This window comes from Nannospalax galili, unplaced genomic scaffold (genome assembly GCF_000622305.1).
Source record: "Nannospalax galili isolate Female #2095 unplaced genomic scaffold, S.galili_v1.0 scaffold919, whole genome shotgun sequence".
NCBI lineage: Eukaryota > Metazoa > Chordata > Mammalia > Rodentia > Spalacidae > Nannospalax > Nannospalax galili.
In genome coordinates this window covers 1,468,317-1,483,453 of record NW_008342543.1, presented here as the reverse complement: position 1 = coordinate 1,483,453, position 15,137 = coordinate 1,468,317, and the positions used below count along the sequence as shown (strand labels likewise).

Here is a 15,137-nt window from a genome sequence, read left to right as displayed (position 1 = left end):
TGTTGTAGGAGACATACTGTCTTGATTCTTCCCCTGTGTGTGCGTGTGTGTGTGTGTGTGTGTGTGTGTTTACCATGGGAACTAGGCACCTGAAGTTCTGGTGGTGGTGGTGTTTTATGGTAGGCATATTGGTTCTCGCCTTTGATTAGTTGGTGTTTGGATCTTTGTTTGTTGTTATGCCAACTTGTCAGGTTGTGGCCCAGCTGTGTGGTACTTGGTGTTGAGTCCTGGGGACACTTTATGTGGCAATGGGCTGTCAGAACTGTTCTCAGTTTTGCTAGGAATAGGTGAAGTTCAGAACCTGTAGTTCCAGGACAGCCTCCATGTGGTCCTAGAGCAGCCAGAAGGAAGGAGTGGCTCCTGGGTAAGCAGGCAGGTGGGGAGGTCAGCTTTGATGTTTTTTTCTTGTACTATTGGGCAAAGTTTGTACAATATATTTTGATCAAATATAGCTCTCCCTCATCTATACCCCTCAGTACTCCAACCCAATTTCATGTGTTCTGTGTGTGTGTGTGTTGAGTCCTATAGAGTCAAACTGATGTCCACAAATGTCCTTCTATGTGGCTCCATCCACTGGAGAACTTGGCCAACCTACCAAGAGCCTGACCCTTAAACCAGACTGACTCTTCTCCTGAAAGCAGCCACTGGTTGCCAGGTAGGGTTGGGGTTTCTTACCCACCTCTCCACATCCGTGTTTAGATTTTGTCTGGTTTGAGCTCAAATGGTACTTGTGTATACTACCACGATTGCTGTGATTTCATATGAGTTACTGCCCCTGAGGTCATCCACAACCTCCAGCTTTTACAATTTTTCCTCCCCCTTTTCTACAATGATCCCTAAGCCTTGGGAAGCAGATGTTAGATATAAGTGTCCTATTCAGGAGTAATCACTCCTCAGTCTCTTATCTATACATTGTCCAGTTGTGACCCTCTGTGTTAATCATCATTTACTGCATAAGGAAGATTCACTGGGGAGAGCTGAGAGATGCAATAATCTTCAATTATTGTATTATTCAATAATATTAAGTTCTGTTCTATGGCCTGTGACCTGTCTATCCTGATACCGATGTCAGGAATAGCCTCCATCTTAGGAAGCAGAGCTTAACTCCAATTAGAAAGCGCTTGGTCACTCCCATAGTATTCATGCCACTGTTGCCCCGGTGGGCTTCTCTTGCCAAATGAGTTGTGGTAGCTTGCAGTATTTACAACTGGTTAAGGTTGATGGTTAATTTTCTCTTCCTGTAGCGTGCATAGCACCTTCCAGCACTATGGAAGCTAGCCAGTAGAGATAAGGTTTTGAAGTCTGTACAATCTTGATTTCCTCTTGTTTTTCTACAGACCACAGGAGGGATGGGAGTAATCAAAGTTAAGCGTGACCAAACCTAGGTCTGGAGCATGGGACTGTGGTGGTCAGGTAATACTGGGGTTGGAGAACTCACCAGTCTGGCCAACTATGATTTGTGTGTGTGTGTGTGTGTGTGTGTGTGTGTGTGTGTGTATGTTTGTAAAAATACCATGATGCATTGTTTTATTCTATGATTGCTGTCATTTATAAACCTTTATTACTTTTGTATATGTGGATGAGTATATTGCTTGTATGTATGTAAGTGTACCCATGTCATGGGTGGAAATCAAAAGCAGGTTGGATTCTGAGGAACTGGGCTTATGGTTTGTAGCTGCCATGTGGGTGCTGGGAATCAAACCCAGGTCCTCTTCAAGAGCAGCCAGTGCTCCTAACTGCTGAACCATCTCTCTAACCCCATGACTTCTATCATTTTCTGACTATTCATCAGAAAATCTTTGAGCCAGCTTCCTATAGGACTAACCCAGAATGATGAGGTCTGTGAAGTGGTCTCTCTTGTGGCTGTGTAACTGTTCAGAGAAGCCCTGTGTATTTTCCATAGGGTCAACAGGCTGCGAATGTTATCACAGAGTTCTTTTACAGTGAGTCCAGGGTTGATACTGGGGGGTGTGGGTGGACTCTGGTATTGGGCGTGCCTCATTTATATAACAGCCACAGCCCAAGCTGAGGATTCAGTTGGGAGAAGAAGCTCTTTCTGGTTCTACAGTCAGATAAACTTCCCATGCTCTGCATCTCAGGCAAAGAGATCCGTGAGATCACTTCGGAGTGTGTGTCTGCCTGCTACGAGAACACACAGTATATTTTCACTGTTGTTCCTCTCTGGTCTACTTTACAAATTCCCTACAGAGGTGTCACATGTACAATACTCATCAAAGAGTATGACAGAGAGAGACAATAAATTCAAATTTGAGACCTCAGACCTCACTATCAGTGCATTAGTCAGGGTTCTCTAAAGAAACAGAACTAATAAAATGAATATAATATATATATATTATATACACACACACATATCGATTTATTAGATTAGCTTATACAATAGAGTCTGAGTAGTCTAGTAATGTCCACACCACACTGGAAAAGCTGAAAATCTGAGAGTTGCTCAGTCTATGAGGCTGGATGTCTCAGCAGTCCCAAACTGGCACTAAAGGCCTGAAGGACTCCCAGCAATCTGCTAGTCTTCAGTCTATGCTAGAATCTGAAGAAATTGGTCACAGCAGCAGGACAAACTCACCAGTGAGAGAAGGCAAGCAGACACAAAGCAAGTGCTCCCTCCTGTCATGGCCTTTTAAAGGTAACCTCCATACTTTGGGTGGGTCTTCCAGCTCTCATTTCAGTTAATTCCAGATCTAGTCAGGTTGACAACCAAGATTAGCCATCACAATCAGATTGTAATTGTGGATATCTATATTCTTGCCTCAGGGATACAAGATCATAAAAGCATACAATGTTGAGTCTTCAAGTCACTGGACCCCTAAAACTGCCATGTATGAGGACACACAATGGCTACAGTGTCTCTAGGCATGAGCACTGAAAGCTCATTGTTCTGCGGAGAAATCTAGGTGTATGACCTTAGAACCAGCCTCTGGGGTTAGGAGTGATCATTGCCAGACCCATCCGTGCTGCAGGACTAAACCTGCTTATTTAGTGGCCGTTTGCTCTCGCTGTTGTCTCCGTCACCTCCTTTCCCACTGTCTTACCCTCAGCTCGGAAACTGCCCATCAGGGTCAGAACTGTGATTCTGGTCAGCTGGTCAGCATAGAGATGCCCCAGGGGAGAAGAGGCTTGGCTTTGGGCCAGGCTCTCATTTGGAATTTCAAACTTTTCTCTGAGTAGTTGTGGGGCTGGGCACATCTTAGCATCTGCAGCTCCCTTTAACTTCTGCAGATGCACAGCATGATGCCACCTGTCCTGAATGCTGGAAGGACCAGCAGCGGTGACTGATGGGAAGCCAGAGTTGCAGCGAGCAGTGATGCATGCTGCCCACCGCTCCCTGAAGAGAACCCCATCACAACTGTGCATTGTATATGTGCCCCTCCATGCCTGACACTTGACCCTGGATGAAAATGATAGTCTCAGCTCTCTGTGACCCAATGCTAGCTTTGTCTGGCTGTGTGGTTTCATCTCCTTTTTACCTGTTCTGAACTCATTTACTTTAGCAGGACACTTACTCCATATTTCCCTGAACTCTGTCTTGCTCTGTGCCTTTTTAACAGCTCCTGAGCCTGCTTGACCTTCCTTTTTTCTCCGCCTCCTGAACTCTTCAGTTGAACTGAAGCATCACCTCTTCCGGGCAGCCTTCCACGCTGCCAGTCAATTTTTAGATGTGCCCATCACAAACTCAGCTCCTTGAGGTTTCTGCTAGGATGTCCCTGCATTGCAATGCTATTAACTCAATTATAGTACTGATAATATAAAAATACAGAGTTTTAATTTAAACAGATTAATAGTAACAATGTATAGTTGTTGCAAAATGCAACATAGGTACAAATATAATTCATTAAATTGTTATGCATAGCTAATATTTCAATTTCCGTTTACTAATCATCAATTTTATTAGCATATATTATACATAATAATGAGATTAATGATGACATTTTCAGATATATAATGTAATTCAATCATGTTAACCTCTATTGTCCAGAGGTTACACCCAGTTTTTCACTTCCCCTCCCAAAAGCTTTCATATTTTGGGTGAGAGAGAGAGGGAAAGAGAGGAAGCGAGAGAGAGAGAGAGGGAGAGAGAGAGAGACAGAGAGAGAGAGAGAGAGGGGGAGAGAGCTCAAGAGAGAATGAGATTAATTGGGGTTGGAGTATGGGTGAGCAGTTATTTCTAAATAGGTCAAAGTCTCTGATGATCATAGAAACTGACCAATTTGTTGAATACTGTCAGTTGAGCATGTCAGTGGAAGGTTTCGTGTGGAATGTCTAACAGTATGGATTATGGTGACATGTGTAGTGACATCACACTTGTGATTTATGGACAGTGAGGAGCTTCCGCCGTTTATTCCCCTGAAGTCCTCTGAAAGCAGCAAAGTCCTATCATAAGTGCAGCAGCAAAGTAATTTGCCACAGTGAGCAATTAAATGTAGATTTGATCCCTTGAACCGAGGTCACTCCTCTAACTCCACATCCACTCTACTCACAACAATATAACACAGGTTTAAATTTAAGGTTTTAAAAAAAGGCCTAACAGTAGTTTTGGAAACAAAGTAGATCACAAGTATATTTTATTAAAAAAAATTCTGTTTAACATGAGTCTATAAGTAAAGAGGAATGAAGGATGTATGTCATAGTTAGGATAAAATTATTGAGCAACACAGATTTTCCATCTGGTTTTTATCCATGTAGCTTATACTTGCCTTCTGAAACAAGGCCAAATGCTGGATTTCGGGGGTCATTGTTTTAGTCCATGATTTTCAAACTTTTTTTTCTTAAACAAAGAATTCTTTCTTCTAACAAATCCTGTGCCTACTTGAGCCTATAAATTCCTAAACAGAAAAGCTCTGCTGAGGAGGATCCCCAGCACCCTGACCCACTTTCATCACTTCTGGCTTCCCCGTGACTTTAGGAATGGCTGGTGTGTTCTAACTGCCATTCCAGTGCAGCACGCTACCTGGTATGTCCAGCACACTACCTAGTGTGCCCACATACCCGAGCTTTTCCAGGTGATAGGACGCTTGTGAGGTGTGTTTCCCGCAGTGTGGTGGTGGGACACCAGGAACCTCCCTCAACATCAAGATATGAATTTGCTAGAGGTGTGAGGTGCACTGATGAATGATCCATAGGCTAAGAGTGATGCTTCAAGGGATGACAGAGAATATCTTACTCTCTTATCCCAAATTCACTACTTAAGAAATGGGTGGAGAAAGTCTAGGATTATTATGCTGATGGTATTATTATTTCCATGCTGGAAACAGATTAGGAATGGAGAACTTGTGTTCTTACCCACAAGAAAGTCTCTCCTACAAACTCTGGCTTATAACTCAACTTAAGCTTAACTCTATGTAGAGAGCATGCAAAAGCTATAGACAGCTGAGGACATCCCTCACATTCCACTAAGACCTCATACTTTTAAAGTCTTGCCTCAATCAACTACATAGAATCACTGTCTAGTACGTACAAAACATGGACACTAGGAGTTGTATGGTGCACCTGACTTGCATGAGGGTACAATGCATTACACCTGTAGAGAGGAAGAGAAATACAAGACAAACTTTACTCCTGTCATGGCCAGAGCCAGCTTTTTGCTGATAGGTCAGCAGTTGCTCACAGGGTCTTCAAATGGTGAAGTCACATGTAAGTAGAGGGCACCATGGAGCCAGGAACATACAGGAACCAATCACCATGGATACCAATGCCCACGGATGCTTGTCTCTTCTTGAATAGTATATGTACATATCCTACATATGTCCCTCCCAGATATTTTGAGTCACCTGTAGGTTAAGTACAATGTCTACTAAAAGCTATGTGACTATGTTACAGTGTATTGCTTAGAGATTAAGGGCAAGAAAAACGTCTATATATTCAGCACAGATGGAAGGATTTTAAAGTACTTTTAATCTGGAATTAGTTACATGTAAGAGCTCAGGATCCACAGACATGGTAGCCTTCCTGTGCTTGTGGGATAGTGAAGATTCCAAGGAAAGAATATAACCAGACTCAGGACTGTCACCTGTCATCCCCACCCTCATATCCATCCCCCAATCCTAGCCTGGCAATTTGTGTGCCCTTTCTGTGCTGTTCAGATTATCTATGTGGGATGCGAGTGACGGAGAGAGAGAGGTTATTTGAAATTGTTGTGTTAATACAGAAATGTAACTTTGCTCTGGAAACTGTTATTGACTACATTAATGCTGTTGTAATGAAATGCTTCTACTAATTATGTGGTAACTAAATAAATTTTTAAAAAATTTTAAATGCAATTTTTATGTTTTAAATTGTGGATAATAAATGCAGAGAGCTCCGCCCCTGGCTCTTCATCCCCATTGAGAGTGCTCAGACACAGGATCCAGGAAATATTGAATGAGATGGTCTTAGTTTTTTCTGTGTCTGTGTTGGAATACTCCAACATAGGCAACTTAAGGAAGCCAAGATTTCTTTTAGGTCACAGTTCAAAGTTTGAATGAGATGGTCTTAGTTTTTTCTGTGTCTGTGTTGGAATACTCCAACACAGGCAACTTAAGGAAGCCAAGATTTCTTTTAGGTCACAGGCCATCACAGTGGGGATGTTACAGGAACAGGTACTTGAAGCATCAGCTCCCACGAACTGTATCTGGTCAAGCGTCAGAGAGCAAAGAAACGCACACTAGTGCTCAGCGTGACTTTCCTTTAGTGATCCAGGATGCCCTGCCCAGGGAATGGCCTTGCCCACACTTAAGATGGGTCATTCACTATCAGTTGTCACAGCTGGGATGTAATCTCCCACTGATGTTCCCAGAGCCCACCTCTTAGGTGATTCTGTCATGTTAACAGTGAACACTAACCATCACAGAGTCGTCAGTAACCCGTGGCTGGTAGAGAAGGCTCTGGAGTCTAGAAAGAGAACATGGTTTTCCCAAACTGCAGCTAGTTAGTAGCAGCGCTGCACACAGGGGCTTTATTCTCTTCATCACTGATGTTTCCTTTTAAACCTAAACCCTGGCATGGAGACAACATCAACTCAGTTGCTTCTTGTGTCTGCGAACACCTGCGAGCATTGACACGGCCAGAAACCACTCAATAGGAAGGTCAGAGCAGACAGGCCTTCAGCACCAGCTAGGGCCTGAGTTCCTCACCTGCTGGGCAGAAGAGCTACATCCAGATCACTTCTTCCTTACAAACTGGGTGAAACAACCAGTCCTATTTCTTTGTGTTGTCATGAGAACTGAGTCATTAGCATGTATGAAGCTCTTAAGGAATACTGGACATTTAATAAGGGTCAAACTATAAGTAATAATGTTACATGTATTATCATTGTTTTCCTATCAGTACCAATGGGGTGAACAGTATAAAAGTCACTAAATCAGCAAAAGTGGGAACAGAGACATCAGCCATGTGAGGAACAGCAGCAGAGTAACTACCAACATTTGTGCTAATAGTGTGTGTGTGTGTGTGTGTGTGTGTGTGTGTGTTTCTGTGACAAAACTCAAGATAAAGAACAAAAGGACTTATTTTGGCTCACAGTTGCATGCGTGTTCGTTCATGGCCACTTGAATCTATTGTTTCTGGGCTGTGTGAGGAAGGTTCACAATGGGAGCCAAGTTGCTCAGTTCATGACAGGATGCAGAAAGAGTCAGAAAAGAGTCAAGACAAGGTACACCCTTCCCACACGTGCCTCCGTGTACCCACTCCTTCCTTCCAGGCCCCAGCTTCCACAGCTGTACCACCACCCAGTGGTCTATTCGAATTTTGAATCCATCTGTGATGATTGAACCCCTATTAGGTCTGTCTAAGCACTCCTGATCTAAGCTCATTGAGGACTGGCCTCACAGACATGCCTAAAGGTGTGCTTTGTTAATCCCTAAGTATCCTTTACTCCTGTCGGTCTGACACTAGAGATTAATCACCACAGCGTTAGAGAGTTCAAAGCCTGACAGACCACACATTTCTTTTTAAAATCTATAGAATGCTAACACTCATTCTATGTATGTATTTTCACATAATTGTGACAGGAAACATATTGCTAAATTTTGACAAAAGGCCTTGCTTTTATGGGATTATTTCAAAATTCACTAACGTTGGGCCTAGAGCAATGATTCAGTGATTAAGAGCACTGGCTGTTCTTGCAGAAGTCTGTGATTTGAATCCCACCACCCACATTGTGCTAACAACCTTCCATAACTCCAGTTCCAGGCCTCCAATGAGCTCTTCTGTCCTCTGTGCGCATTGTACCATACAGGTGCACTTACACACATACAGGCTTAACCTTCATATACATAAAATAAATAAGTACATAATTTTTTAAAATTTCACTAATGTCTTCCATAAGCCAAGCCAAATAAAAAATAAAAACAAAATAAAAACCATTACAATAGTTCAGAAAACACTGTTAAATGGCCACCCGTCAGAGTCAGAGTGAATATACATAGGCAATTCTAGTTCACACTCACAAACTGTGCAAGTCTCACAGCTCTGAAGGAGTGGAAGCCTGGGGCCAATTGAAACTTAGAAGCAGGTGCATGCTCACGAGGTACGTAGTGTCTAGAGCTTACACTGTGCAGAATGCTGTGCTCACATCTTCCCTTTGCTGCTCCATGCAGTCGATGACTGCCCGTGTTCCAGATGATTCCAATTCAGAGACAAACAGCAGAGCATTTATACCCGGAAGGTGTCCAGGTAATGTAAAGGGAGAGAGACACCTTGGTGGTTGGTCATCCAAGGCATGTATGTGGCCATACAAGGGACAGAGCGACTGGAGAGTGTCACTGAGGAGCTGACCTCTGACCTGAGTCGCCATGGAGAGTAAAGGTGAATTCCAAAAGACTGGGTAAAAGATGTCTCAGGCAGCAGTAGGAGAGAAATGCATCAAATCCTTGGAGGGAAAGGCTGGCTTTTGAATGTGGAAATGTGCTCAGGGCTTACGGTGCAAAGGCCTTGGACATCACACCAAGTGCTTTGAATTCTGAGTTGTAAACAGTGTGGGTTGGGGGAAACCAACTTACATGGCCTGTGGATGCAGCTGCAAGAAGCTCAGCACTGAGACTTTTTGAGAATGTATTTAGTGATCTGAGTGAGCAAGTGAGCAATGGACACAACGTAGGGCAGAGAGCAGAGCATTCCAGAGGTAGAGAATTGGTGGCAGGTTCTGGAAGTACTAAAGAGGTCTAGGAGAACTTACTGGCTTTCTTTAACGGTCTGCAAATTAGGATCCATTAATGAAGACCAGAGGGAAAGAAAAGGAGGTTAGCTAAGGGCTTCAGAATCAGTTGGTTTCAGAAATCTCTGAAGGACAGCAAGATGCCCAACCAGAAGGATGCCACAGCGTTGTGTGTCTTCCAGACGTGACAGGGAAGCTGTATGATAAAATGACAACAGTATGCTTGAATAAACAAGACCTCTATAATGACAATACCAGCTGACATGCCAGTGTGGATGGGGGAAATTTCACAAGGTGACACCTCCAGATGGAGAGCTACAGGCTGCTGAGAGAAGGGCGATGTGTTCTGTGTAGGGACAAGTGCCCTGATAGGCCATCCAATCCCAAGTGGTTAGCCCTAAACACGTGTACATACATGCAACATTAAATATGTGTGCACATATAAAATAATAATTAAATGACAAGACGTCAGGAATTCAAGTAGGAGCTGGGGCTTGGGAGAAGTTGGAAGGAGGAGAGGGAAGGGCAGAAATGATGTGAAAACAGTACTCGTGTACAAAAGTCCCAAAAAGTTAAATAAAAGGATTGTGCAGTTCAGAGACCTGGAGCCCTTAGCTGGAATTAGGTTCCAGAGTAGATTTGAAAGACATGCATACACAGGTAAGATCAAGAGTGAGCATAGTTTTATTCCATTTTTAGATATCCTGGAAAGTAATAAATGCTATACAAAGTAAAACTTAATGAGCACCTTGTAAATAGTTACCTATATGCCATCCTCTTTAACACATGGTTAATGAGAGGCTAATCCATAAGCAAGGTACTGAACTGACCTACTTGAATCCAGGTTCTATGTACAAATATATAACTTGTCTGCAAGCTATCAGTGGGTATCTACCTGTTAAGACAAAACTTAACATCTTAGGTCTGTTGGTGGGTCATGGTTGATAGTTAAGCTGTATTATCCTGTGTCCGTGAGTCATGCAGCGAATGTGTGCATGTAAGCTCTCTTTCCAGTAGTGACTGACACTGAATAATTTACCTGAATGGCCTCATTTGTTCTCTAACAGCAGTCTTGTGAGGCCTGTGTCATGACACCCCCTCTTTACAGACGACGTACCTGCAGTGCTGAGATTGAAGGAACCCTGGCTGAAGTGACATTGGTACAGAATTTTAAAGCAAAAACTCAAACTCAGATCTACATCCGTTTGCTCTGTAGCCTCGACCGAGACTCTGCTTTGCTTCTTCTACCTACCTGTGTGAATATGTCCCGTCTACACTCAGTGTAGTTCATCTATAGGAGGGGAGAGACAGCTGCCTCACATTGTACATCTGCTGTAGATGGGGCCTCGGCCAAGCGGGTCAGCGTGGGGTTCATGTACTGCCTGCCCTGTTTGATTCCTCTTTCATTACGTAGAGTTTTCATTCTAGACCTTGACAAGAAGATTTCTGGAGTGCCTTTCTTTTATACTGTGGAGATAATGTCAGCTTTGCATCCCACTTCATGCAATTCTAATGGAGGGACACTGACTTTTCTATATAGACAAAGGCTCTGCAGGCCCACAGTGCTGGATAATGGGATTTTCTGTGCTATATTACTCAATTTCAAAAAGTCACACTATCATTTAATTTAGGGACAAAGGTTATCTTTTTTACATAATGACCTACAGACTTTTCAGGATAGCATAGGTTAGCATTTGACTCTTTACTATCTCCATAATCATAATGAGTCACTAAAAATGTTATGTCTTATGAAGATTCACTGAAAAATTTTGTCTTTCTTTAAACATACAATTACACTAAGATCTACTTTTAAAAGTCAAACTTGATTGCCGGGGTCATGTCATAAGGTAAAAACAGAGGTCACCACACTCCTCCTCATCCTTCAGCTGCCACAGTCCTTCCAACCTCTCCTCTTCAATATCCTGTGACAAAGATGTCCCATGGTCAGGGAAACATTACCTATGACTACATGCATAGAGCTTGCGGAATAAAATTTCTAAGGGAAAAAAAAGGATCACTGAAGGTAGGAGGAGACAAGTTTGGAAGAAAGAGTCAGCAGGAGTCCCAGATAATGGAAGGTGAATGCAATCACAGTGCATTGTATACATGTATACAGTTTTTAATTTAAAGATAAAATTAGAGTCAAACTTAACAGACTTCATACATTCTTTGGTCTTTTTGGGGTCTGGAAATGCTTTGCACAAAGAGCCCATGATAAGACGATGGAGTTATGCACAGCAGGTTGGGTAGAAAGCTGAATTCTCAGCACTGAGGAAGCAGACAGGGAAACCTGGGTTTGATGCCTTTGTAATCCCCTTTCTGCTTTCATTCCTACTTAGTCACAGCAATGCCAACAGTGCAGGGCTTAAATGAATGCCTTTGTCAAAGCAAGCAGACCTCTGCCGAGCATCTGTTCTCGCCAGGCATGGCTCCAGGGGGCAGAGGGGAAGGTTCTGTTGAGGAAGGGAGGCCTTGCTTCAACATTAACTTTAAGAGCCATTTCTGCCACTGGGAAGCAGACTGACCTGAGCCCTTTAGTTCTTTGAGCCCCAGTATTTTGATCTATAAAATGTAAATAAGTGTTCTTATGGCTTAGGCTTTGGCCTGATCCAAAAGAATTCTAAGACACATTGTGATAAAAGGAAAAGCAGAAATATCGATAGAAATCTTTAAGTTATGCATATGTCCATGCTCTTTTAAAAATATATGTAGTAAGTACACCTATATGTATGCATTTATGTGTATAGATGTGTTTTAGAGGATTTACAGGAATTTTATTGGACTTGAGGGTAATGGGACATTATGTTTGATGGTACTGAATATTTACTGTTTTATTGCTTTCCGTATCTGTATCCTGCTTCCTACAGCAAAATGAGAATGTGCGCTGTCCATGGTACTTGTTGAGGTCAAATGAAATCACACAGTGGGGTTGTCTCCATGGGCCATAGAAGTGGCTTCCTTTCTGCTCTGTGGGCATGGAGAGTCTGACACTCTGTGCTGTGCACAAGCAATGGCTTCTATGCATTCAGCATGCATGTAGTAGGAGAGATGAGAAACAGGACCACACAGATGTGGGAGGGAATGGAAACAGGAACACACAGATGTAGGACGGAATGGAAACAGGAACACACAGATGACCCCAAGGGCTGTGTGAACAGAAGCATTCTACTGAGCTGAATTTTCAGGATGAATATCTTGATACCAAATGTTGTAAAATGCCTCTTTTAAGTTCAAATTGGAAAGACTGTGCAACATCATAATATAAGGCAGTGTTGCAGAGCTCAGAAAATCAAGACCCTGGGAAATAGAGGTTGTAGCAAAAAGTCCCTCTAGTAGATTTGGAGTGTTCTGCCAAGATCCTGCCTTAGGCCTGAGACACCCTTGCCTCCCATACCAGGGATGTGGGAGGCCAACTGTTGATTGTTTATCTAAAGAAAGCTACTTGTCCAAGGTCAGGTCTCCTCCCTAGGCTCATAACCAAGACTGATGAGTGTGAAGACTTTTCTTTTGTCCTGAGTCTATGCATCTTTACAGGTCCAGAGCCTCCACGGTATGTGTGAGGACTCTGCAGTTACTGTATGACAGAGAAATTCCAGTCCTTTGTCTATTTGTCTATGCTTTCTTCCTCCTACACAGCTCAGAATTTCTGTCCTGGAGAACTTACCTAACTAAAATGGTCTCAGGTATGAGTGATACATACCTGAGACTTGCATTCAGATTTCCTAATGTGTAGTGCCTTTCATTCCACATGACCCAGTTATCAAGATAAGAAGGTCTGAATGAACACCATCTTATCCACCATTGACTACTGATGATGTATGGGTAGGTGTTGACCCCCATTAAGCCTGTCCTGTTCCCACTGGGCCAATTCAGCCCTCATAGGCAGCAAGAAAGAAGAGAAACTAGAAAGGCAGGTGCTGTCATGAGCCACAACCACGCAGACCCACACATAAAAGCCAAGAGGGTGGCTCCACCAACTCAGCTGACTCCTCCTGCAGGACAGAGGCAAGGCAGGCCTGGACCATGAAGGGCCAATGCTCCCTCCCATTGAGGCTGACCGGGGACAGATGAATGAGCAGGTGTCACCAACACTGGCTGTTCCTGTGCCCTCCTTAGTGCCCTCCACATCCCACTATCCTGCCCCATGATTCCTTTCTCTGTTCTCGGAACAAATCTCTCCTGCATTTTTTTTCTGGAACATGCTTTCCTTTTAGATTGGGAAGAGACACGAAACTGTATTATTTCTTTTTTTTCCACCATGTCTGGGTCCTTTGTAGACTTAGTCATCTTCTCTTTGTTAGACAAACTACTTTTTACTTCTATCAGCAGACTCTATTCCTCAGTCTCAAACAAAATCTAGTGTGCAGAGCATTCTGAGGCTCTGTGCTCAGCTCAGAGCACCCAGGAGTGAGGCGTATCAGCACTGAGAGCTCAACCTCACCCTTTCTCACTAATTTGCAGGACAGTTTCATTCTCCCCCTTTTAGCACAATCTAGTGCTCATGCAGTTGTTCCAAGGGTCTTTCTAAATTTCTTACCCCCATATGAAGGATCCTTCTTTTGTCTCCCAATCTCTTCTGCTGTGCATCCTATAGCAGGAAGGGGAAGGGGCTTCTAAGTGGGCAGTTCTCTGTGGTCACAGACCTTAGTCAGATCAGGGAATGATCATCTGCATTTGCTTCTTCATCATTTGTTATTGTCGTCTTTAATAGTGTCATTAGTATTATTAGTATCATAATGATAAAACAGAGGCATGGCCCATCATGGTTTTTCCATGTGGTGGGATTAAGAAGAGACTAAGCCCCAGTTACCTTCGTCCTGGTATCATCTTTTTTCTCTTTTTTTCTAAAAGCAGGCTTACCATCCTGAAGCTCCACATATTTCCGTGAATGTTGTCATGGGTAGGTGGAGGGTAGGAGTCCCGTGCTGCCCCAGGAAGGCACACACTCCTCAGCCTCGTCCTTCTGTCTCAGCAGGGAAGCTTCTATGTCCCCTCCGAGAACTGCATTCAGCATGCGCACAAGTGGCACCGGGACGTCTGTCTCCTGCTCCTCCAGGCCTACCGGGGACTCCGACTCTACTTCCTGGTCATCATGAGGGACATTCCCGAGCTGCCACACATGGACTTGGGTAAGGGTCAAGGACAGGGAAAAATCTTATCCCAGGAGCTAAGGCTCCCCACTGGAGTGCGGCTGGAGAAAAGGTGGTGTTAATGCAAAACCATAACTCTCACCTCAAAGGGAATAAGGGACCGTTTATTCTAGAGCCAAACGACTGACTATGACCAGGAATGACCCAGGATTCAGGGTACCCCAAATTCCATGCTCCAGCGTGGTAACAGTTGCCTTGTATTTTTATAGTAACAGAACAAAGGGAAGTCATAAATCAAGAGACTTTTCAAATACATTGGAGGATACATTCAGAGGCAGGTCACAGCAAAGGGGGGCGTCTACTATAGGTCTCAGATGCTATCTGATGACATTCTTAGTTTTTTGATTGGTGAGACCAGGTAGTCTGCTAGGATAACACATTCTAAAAGGGTTTTTATTTGTTAGTCACTGGATGTTAGATTAGAAACAGAGGTGGGCAAGGAGTGGCTATTTACGAGCGAAAGATAGTTGGTAATTAGGCTCTAAATGGGTTCTGCAACTGCAACGTTTCAAATTCTGCACGATCACTGAAGTCCTGCTGAGTTGATTAACCTTGCAGAAAGTTCAGTTTCAAGGTGCAGGTACTTTCTGGGAACTTCTGTCAACATAATTTAGATTTCTCTAGGCCGCTCTTCATTCTGGTAAGAGAGACTCTGGAAAACAAATGTAGTAAGTAAAGACGTGAGCACCCAAGGTATGTCCATTCACCCATCCAGGCATGCCTCCCAAGACTCAGGGGTTATGCATCAAAGAAACATTTCTTAAATACCAACTGTATACATGACACACCTGACCAATAGTGTTAAGTTGATTTCTAGAATAATATGCAAG

The 15,137-nt window shown here is 43.4% G+C and overlaps 1 protein-coding gene across 2 annotated transcripts in view; it reads left to right on the top strand.

Moving 5' to 3' along the window:
• Fam135b (family with sequence similarity 135 member B) overlaps positions 1-15,137 on the top strand; it is a 325,309-nt gene that overhangs the window by 269,251 nt on the left and 40,921 nt on the right. For both annotated transcript variants that reach the window (XM_008838576.2, XM_008838577.1), the window contains exon 8: positions 14,133-14,286. In XM_008838576.2, coding sequence (XP_008836798.1) covers positions 14,133-14,286 — 154 coding nt within the window. The remainder of the gene's footprint in view (positions 1-14,132; positions 14,287-15,137) is intronic.